At 37.5% G+C, this 8,483-nt stretch overlaps 1 protein-coding gene across 1 annotated transcript; it reads right to left on the reverse strand.

Annotated features, from left to right (window-relative positions):
- Positions 1–2,872: 2,872 nt before the first annotated feature.
- On the reverse strand, positions 2,873–7,248 carry LOC113093315 (gastrula zinc finger protein XlCGF57.1-like). Its single transcript, XM_026259125.1, has 2 exons — positions 6,869–7,248; positions 2,873–4,602 (listed from the first exon to the last, which is right to left on the reverse strand). Exon 2 carries the CDS (start codon positions 4,595–4,597, stop codon positions 3,305–3,307), a length of 1,293 nt encoding a protein of 430 aa, XP_026114910.1. The 5' UTR covers positions 4,598–4,602; positions 6,869–7,248; the 3' UTR covers positions 2,873–3,304.
- Positions 7,249–8,483: the final 1,235 nt, after the last annotated feature.

Raw genomic sequence — 8,483 nt, forward strand, 5'->3', positions numbered from 1 at the left:
GATGGGTGATCCACCTATGAGCCGAAGTAACATCTGGGCAGAGATATCTCATCTAGTCCATTCAACTCTTTCTCCAATTCACACCACAAGGTAAAGATGCTTGTGTGCTTTACTTGGGACTTGGAGCCATAATTTCTATCTCTCCTCTTGGTTGATGAGTCAGGAGCATAAGTAACTGTTCTAGAAATATCATCCTGAACGTGGAGCTCGTACTCCAACCAATCCGCAAAGTCAAGAAGAGTAGGAACTGTTATTCTTGATGGGTGAACATACCTCTTGCAACTGGTGCTAAGCTTGTGTGGAAGTTTGCCTTGTAGCCTGGACACATGCGAACCACATTCAAATTCAACTGCCCCTTCTGACCCCAGCTGCTTTAGCATACTCACTCATGAACGGACAAGGAGGACAAATAGCTTGGATGCTTAAATATCTCCTGACCTGATGTTGGGACTTTCCAGAACTTCAGCAATATTCTGAAGAACAAGCTTGTGTGGTTGACCATACATCGTTATCGATGAGAATCGGCTACCAAGGACCTGATATTTGAAGCGTTCAGTTGCATCTGCTGGGAAAAGGATATCCAGTGCCATCCGCAGTCTCAAAAACTGTTTTGGGTCGGCTGACAGGTATGTTAGGTGCTGGTCCTCGGTAAATCCTCTCTTGCATGTGTACCATTTTAACTCTAGGTGTAATCTCAGGTCGCTGTGGTAGGTGGAACTCTCTCTTGTCTGGATAATGCATTTGTATGAATTGAGGGTTGTCGTCAGAGTAATGAACAGCTTCAGCAGTCTGTGATGACCTCTGAGGGGTAGCACAATAGCTCTTGCTAGCATGTGTCTTTTCTAACATAGGGTGAAACTGACCAGTCCCTCATCTGCCTTGTCAGCTGCTCACACTGGACAGATATGTGCTGGAAAACATCCCCAGAACATGATGAAGGCTCCCTCTGGGTAACTGATGAATGCTGGCTGTGTGTCGGTTGGGGCTTCTTAGTATGAGGGGCTGGCACTGGGGTCACTGAGCGGCAAGGAGTCTCTTTTCCTGTGGTGATCTGCTGGATCTCCTGCTTTAATGTAGCATTTCTTGAGGCCTTGTTTATCTGTCTCTTGCCATTCATCTTGAAGAAGCAGATAACTTGCATATGAGTGCTGGCTCTTTGGAGGTGATGATCTCAATACATACTCTGGCATGGGTGGAGCTTCCTCTACTCCGGCATTACCCAGATGTGCAGTTGGTACTGCTCTCTTCACATAGCCTGGCGAAGTGAATGCAGCTTAACCATGCATAAATTAATACAAACATGCAACAAACATGCAACAAACATGATGTGCGTTTTAAGCATAATAATCAGCTCCGAATCAGAACGTAGGACTACTTAGATATATACTAAATAAGAAGATTAATATAGTCAGTATGGTGCTAATCAACAGCTCTTATGAACTGGAACAAATGGACGATTTCACAGAAATTATATACAATCTACACTGACTTTTCCACATGCACGCACACAGTAACTTGATATAATCCACAACTTAATGGCAATTCAGTGTGGATTTATAAGTATTAGAAGTCCGAAAATGGTGTACTTTCCACTCTCTTCAGAAGCACGGGATGATGTGGTAGCATCGACCACTCTGATTGGTTGGGATCATCAAGGACATTCAAGAATATCAAGGCCTTTTGTACAAACACAGCTCATTGGCATTTAAAGGTACCTGCACTGAAACCACTCATTGTGAACAGAGCTGTTTATGACAAGGTAAAATTTGTGTAGTTTTAAACTACAATTGAGAAATTTAAACTAAAGTATGTTATAGACTTTTATTAAGACCCTAAAAGAGTCATAACTTGTGGAAAATGGGCATCCGATGACCCCTTTAAAATGTGAGTCTCAAGGTATCCTTTATGCACAAAAAAACTTTCCACACTGAGAGCAGGTTAAGTTCAGTTCATTTTATTTATTTTCCAAAGGCAATTTGGTTGCAGCAATCAAAATTTCACACAAACAACAAAAACAATACACTTCTTCCTAAAAAGTTCTTACCTTAAAATGTTAAAACTTTACAACTGAGTGGATAATTCAATATAGGATCTGTAGAACATGCACATCAATGTTTTGTCCACATTAAATAATCTTAGTTTCCACAAGCAATACAATCTTGTATTGTTTAACACTCTCGATACCTACTCCATTAATGCTTGTTTGCTTATACTAAATAGATTTCATCCAAGAGTTAAATTCAATAGTCATCTCCTTAGTTTTAGAAATATTAAATGCACAATATGTAAGATTACAATATCCCAAAACCACTAAAAATGTTAAATATTTTGCTGACTTGTGTACTTACATCATACCGAATGTTTCAAAGAAAGTTTAAAACGAGTTACACGGACAGTGCCCATAGTCTCATTGTGTCACCTGCCAATTACTTCTTAAGCCCTCCATTTCTCGTTTTGTTTTGTAGAAAACATGGAAACACCAAAGACGCTTTAATGTTGTGTGTTTTAATAGACCGGTGATGACCGCACGGAGTAGCATTATGACAGGACTTTCAAACGTATCCTAGTATGAGAAAACAGCACTGCTTTACCACTTCATAGTTGAAGTGATCAACTATGGCATAATAAACGCTTTCAAGCTATACGTGGGGAAGTCGTGGCCTAATGGTTCGAGTCGGACTCCCAATGTGAGTTCGAGTCACGGGCCTGCAGGAATTGTGGGTGGGGGGAGTACATGTACAGTTCTCTCTCCACCTTCAATACCACGACTTAGGTGCCCTTGAGCAAGGCATCAAACCCCCAACTGCTCCCCGGGCGCCGCAGCATAAATGGCTGCCCACTGCTCCGGGTGTGTGTTCACAGTGTGTGTGTGTGTACACTGCTCTGTGTGTGTGCACTTTGGATGGGTTAAATGCAGAGCACAAATTCTGAGTATGGGTCACCATACTTGGCTGAATGTCACGTCACTTTGTGCCTTTACAGTATATTTCAAGAAAGCATTCTGACACCACATAATAAAATCATAAACCACAGGGCCAAACATGGAGTCCTCCTCACTCATTAAGCTAACGATTATGGAATTATCAGCAAATTTACTCTTACAGTCTTTGTGTACAAGATAAATAATAAGGGTGAGAGGATACATCCTTGAGGTGATCCAGTTGATGACAGTCATTCAGAAAAACAGTCATTTACTTTAACTCCCCAAGGTGAAAGGCTTTTACGAAGAGTGGGTTACCAAATGAACCTTGCAATGTCCTTTCTGTGTAAAAGTTTTTCCAAACAGAGAGCAAGTGAAAGACTTTTACACAGTATGAATTAACATGTGCCTATTAAGGCTTGATTTATGTGTAAAACTCTTTTCACACTGAGAGCAGCAGAAAGGCTTTATCTCAGTATGAATAAACATGTGCTTCTCAAGGCTCTCTTTGCGTGCAAAAGTGTTTCCACACTGAGAGCAACTGAAAGGTTTATCTAAACTGTGTGTTACCAAATGACTCTTAAGGTGTGCTTTCAGTGTAAAACCCTTTCCACACTGAGAGCAGCTGAAAGGCTTTATCCCAGTATGAATAAACATGTGCTTCTCAAGGGTCTCTTTGCGTGCAAAAGTGTTTCCACACTGAGAGCAACTGAAAGGTTTATCTAAACCGTGTGTTACCAAATGACTCTTAAGATGTTCTTTCTGTGTAAAACTCTTTCCACACTGAGAGCAGCTGAAAGACTTTATTCCAGTATGAATTAACATGTGCCTCTTAAGGCTCGATTTAAATGTGAAAGTGTTTCCACACTGAGAGCAACTGAAAGGCTTTTCTGAAGAGTGAGTTACCAAATGACTCTTAAGCTGTGCTTTCTGTGCAAAACTCTTTCCACACTGAGAGCAGCTGAAAGGCTTTGTTCCAGTATGAATAAACATGTGATCCTTTAAGCTTACTTTCCGTGTAAAACTCATTCCACACTGAGAGCAGCTGAAAGGCTTTGTTCCAGTGTGAATAAACATGTGATCCTTTAAGCTTACTTTACATGCAAAACTCTTTCCACACTGAGAGCAACTGAAAGGTTTTTCTGAAGAGTGAGTAACCAAATGACTCTTAAGGTTATTTTTCAGTGTAAAACTCTTTCCACACTGAGAGCAGCTGAAAGGTTTTATCCCAGTATGAATTAACATATGAGCCTTTAGATTACTGTTACGTATGAACCGCTGTCCACACTGATAGCAGCTGAAAGGCTTTGTTCCAGTGTGAATAAACATGTGATCCTTTAAGCTTACTTTACATGTAAAACTCTTTCCACACTGAGAGCAACTGAAAGGTTTTTCTGAAGAGTGAGTTACCAAATGACTCTTAAGGTGTTCTTTCAGTTTAAAACTCTTTCCACACTGAGAGCAGCTGAAAGGCTTTATCCCAGTATGAATTACCATATGAGCCCAAAGATTACTGTTATATATGAAACTCTTTCCACACTGAGCGCAGCTGAAAGGCCTCTTGACACCTGTTTTTTTAAGGCTGGAACTCACTGATTTTTCTCCATTGACATCATGATCTTTCTGATCCTGATATTCCTCCTGCACCTCATTCAGATCTTGCCTTTCTTCTTTCATCAGGCCTATAAAAAAAAGAATGAAAAATCAAATGGTAAATTTTAAAAATAAGAGGATAAAATATTTGTGTACGAAAACAATGTCAAAACTGTCCTTTGTTAACAGTGTGCAATGAAAATAACTAAAAACACTGCATTATGCTGACAGGTCAATAGATGGTGATATCACTTTGTAGAGAAACACTACACACCGACAGCTCCAGCAAACAAGGTTTGTTCTTTGATCACTTTCTATAATTTAACAATTTAAATAACATATTACATTCATATCTTTGAGAGAAACAACGTTTAGTTTGGTCACCGATTCATACACACCTAAAACATGGAACACTTTGAGAAATACAATCTGACTGAACTCGAATAATTGCACATCACAGATCACTGATTGGGTCAATCTCATGAATCTGTTACAACGCCATGGCACTAATTATTTTAAATATTAAACATGCAATTCAGTAATATATACAAACATCATAATAAAGACAATACTGTTCTCTACCTTACACACAGAGTATTTCAACATTGGAATAAATTTGTTTTTGCATTTTATTGCATTTTCTGCTGAAATTCTCATTACCGCAATGCGTCTAGCGGTGTCTGAACTCTTGTTGTAATTTAAACAAATTAGAATTAAAATATTCTGAAAAAAGTAAATGGATATTCTGCTAGATTTTTTCACACTACAGAAAAATGACAGACTGAATATTCATGTATAATATTACCGATACAATCGTCTAAAAATAAAGTATCCATGACTGATGAACTCATCCTCCGCAACATTTTTTGAAGGCCATTTAAACACATTTTTTTTTTTTAGATAAATTATGCAACACACATGGCAGAACCTTCAAAATAGTACCTGCAAGTAGTCAGTTCTCTTTATATTGTTAAAGTAAAAAATTCTCTTGTCAGAAAGTATACGCAACAAATTGATTATCACTGCCAAAATGGGTAGTTTTACACATTTAGAATATATGTTGGATTAAAAAATGTCTTCTACTTTATTAACGTCTGATTATATACATTGAGTAAAAAAAATTGGCTAAATCATCATGGTTTCTCTGTCGTAAGCAAAACATCCTAAAAAAACTCAACCTCCACAACACCATTTTCACTTACCGCGACAATTTAAGGCCAGTTGCGGTAGAGAGATCTTTTTTTTTTGGGTAATGAGAATATAATCATACAGGCTATTGGTCATACTATGGTGACCAATTTCAGAGAAAACATTTATACCAACCCACCAACTCCCAGGAAAGAGAGAAACATTATGGGCTAGAAGTTACAACAAGAGTAGTTATAAAAAATAACTAAAAAAGTACATAACTATCAAATATAATTACTGTTATTGACCAAAAGGGTTATGTTCCAAAGGTTGTGGTATACTTGTAGCTTCAAGACTAATTTACTACAGGTGAAACTTGATATCTCCATTACTGTACAAAGAGTGTATTTTTTTTTTCTAAGAATAATTATGCAATCAATTTTTTTTGGTTGCTGGTACATTCGTAGTAATTAGACTGACTTACTAAAGGTTACATTTTCACAGTAAAACCTTTACTGCTTGTACAGCACAATTATTTTCATAAACTAATGTATCAAAATTCACCTAATTCTCTTTTTTCATGTTCTAAAGGTTGTAGTACACTCCTAGTGGCTTTTTTAATTCTACACTTCCTGTGTCCCAGTAAAACAAAAGGCTTAAAATTTTAAATGTAAGAAGTCACGTAAAATGCATTGGACGTTTTAAACCCAATCGGTGGAATTGTCAGATGGTCCCTTACGCATCAAGCGCTGCTTTAGCACATCAAAGCTTTCTCTGGTTTAAATTTGTTGATACCATACACTTAGGCTGTTTTTAAATAATATTTTAATGTTTATATAAAGTTGTTGCATAATGTTAAAACTAATCTTGGTAGTGGTATCTTTGTAGGACTGACGACTAGAGTAGTGGCACAGGAAAGCAAATGTCTGGCGAACACTGAACCTAAAATTAACTTTACCACGCTGGTTTCTACTACTAGCGTAAAAAATATATTCAGTCTCCCAGGCTCGGAGATCATTGGAGTTTCTTGATTTTCAAAAAGCAAATATAAAGTCTAATTAAAGTAATAATTAAATCTCTTCAGTGTCAGTGCAGTTACATATACAAAAGAATTTTAAAACATGGATTTAAGACAATTTAATGATAGTTAATGTCTTATTTTTGCATAAAGGATTGGTGTATGTACCACAAATAGTATACAAAGATGAATGCAGAATAAACACCAACCTCCATGTTCTTCATGTTTTATTCTCCTGGCTCCTCGTGTTTTATTCTCCAGGTTTCTGGTTATTCTCCCAGTTCCTGGCTCCTTGTGTTTTATTCCCCGGGTTTCTGGCTCAACGGGTTTTATTCTCTGGGTTTCTGGCTCCTCGGGTTTTATTCTCTGGGTTTCTGGCTCCTCGGGTTTTATTCTCTGGGTTTCTGGCTCCTCGGGTTTTATTCTCTGGGTTTCTGGCTCCTCAGGTTTTATTCTCGAGGTTTCTGGCTCCTCAGGTTTTATTCCCCGGGTCTCTGGCTCCTCGGGTTTTATTCTCCATGTTTCTGGTTCCTCGTGTTTTATTCTCCAGGTTTCTGGCCCCTCCTGTTTTATTCTTCGGGTTTCTGGTCCCTCCTTGTTTTATTCTTCGGGTTTCTGGCTCCTCGGGTTTTATTCTTCGGGTTTCTGGCTCGGGTTTTATTCTCCGGGTTTCTGGTTCCTCATGTTTTATTCTCCAGGTTTCAGGCCCCTCCTGTTTTATTCTCCAGGATTCTGGTTCAATCGTGTTCTCTTCACTCTGCTCTTTAACATACATCATCTTCACAGCAGCAGATCTCCGTCCAGATGATACTCCTCCAGATATTCCTGCTTTTAATAAAAATGTAGTCACGACTGTGAGGATGACAATATTTACAGGTATTTATTGACCTGATTAAAAAACTATGTCTTTACGTTATGAAAACATCCAATCAATTAACTGCTGTAAAAATGTATCAGATAAAGATTTTCTTTTTTGCATAAATCTATTAAAATCAACCTCAGTCCTGATCAAAACTACCAAATGTTAAAAAAAAAACTCTTTAATTGGCAAGTTCATAAATGATGTCACTGATTTGTGGAAAAACAAAATGAATAATTTTCAATATAAAAAGTATTTTTTTTTGTAAACTTTTCATAGTCTTGGGCATGCCAAAGATTAGTAACAACATTGGCTTTGATGCATTGTTAGGTTTTGTACAGCATTAGATTTTAATTTTTTCTCCCTCATTTATTGTTTCTGGCTGTCTTTGCCCCATTGACTCCCATTATAACGACATTTTTTGATTGCAAAGCCATTACACCACATAATCATGTATTCTTGATTGTTGGTGGTTTTCCCTGTTGGGAAGAGGTACATTTGTTATTTTTACAGTAGATCACTAGGTAGGACCATTAACCCTTTAGATAGGCCTGTGCAAAAAAAGCTTAGTTTCTGACTTGTATATGAAGAGTGTGTGTGTGTGTGTGTGTGTGGTGTGTGTGCGCGTGTGTGAGAGACCTTTGCGCACTTACATTGATGTATTTGAGAAAATCTAAATGTACACCTCAGCTCTCAAAACTACATGGAGTAAACAAAAGTATTTTGAAAGTTTAAGAAAAGTTACATGATTAGGGCCCAATTAAATGTTTTATTGTTTCTCACCATTTTTTTTGTTACCAAAAATGTTTTAGCGTGTCTAATTATTTGAACGCATAAAACAACTTTTTTTTTTGTTCTTAAAGAAGCCTAATGATTGTTTCCCCTAAAAAATTCGGACTATTTACATTTTTATTATCAAATCTAGGCATGAAACATTTTATTTGTTTTTTAATTACTTAAAATTA

The sequence above is a fragment of the Carassius auratus genome, unplaced genomic scaffold (genome assembly GCF_003368295.1).
Source record: "Carassius auratus strain Wakin unplaced genomic scaffold, ASM336829v1 scaf_tig00214963, whole genome shotgun sequence".
NCBI lineage: Eukaryota > Metazoa > Chordata > Actinopteri > Cypriniformes > Cyprinidae > Carassius > Carassius auratus.

What these genes read in the sequence shown, in the direction of transcription:
- LOC113093315 (XM_026259125.1), bottom strand. Translation starts at nt 4,597, where the DNA reads ATGAAAGAAGAAAGGCAAGATCTGAATGAGGTGCAGGAGGAATATCAG.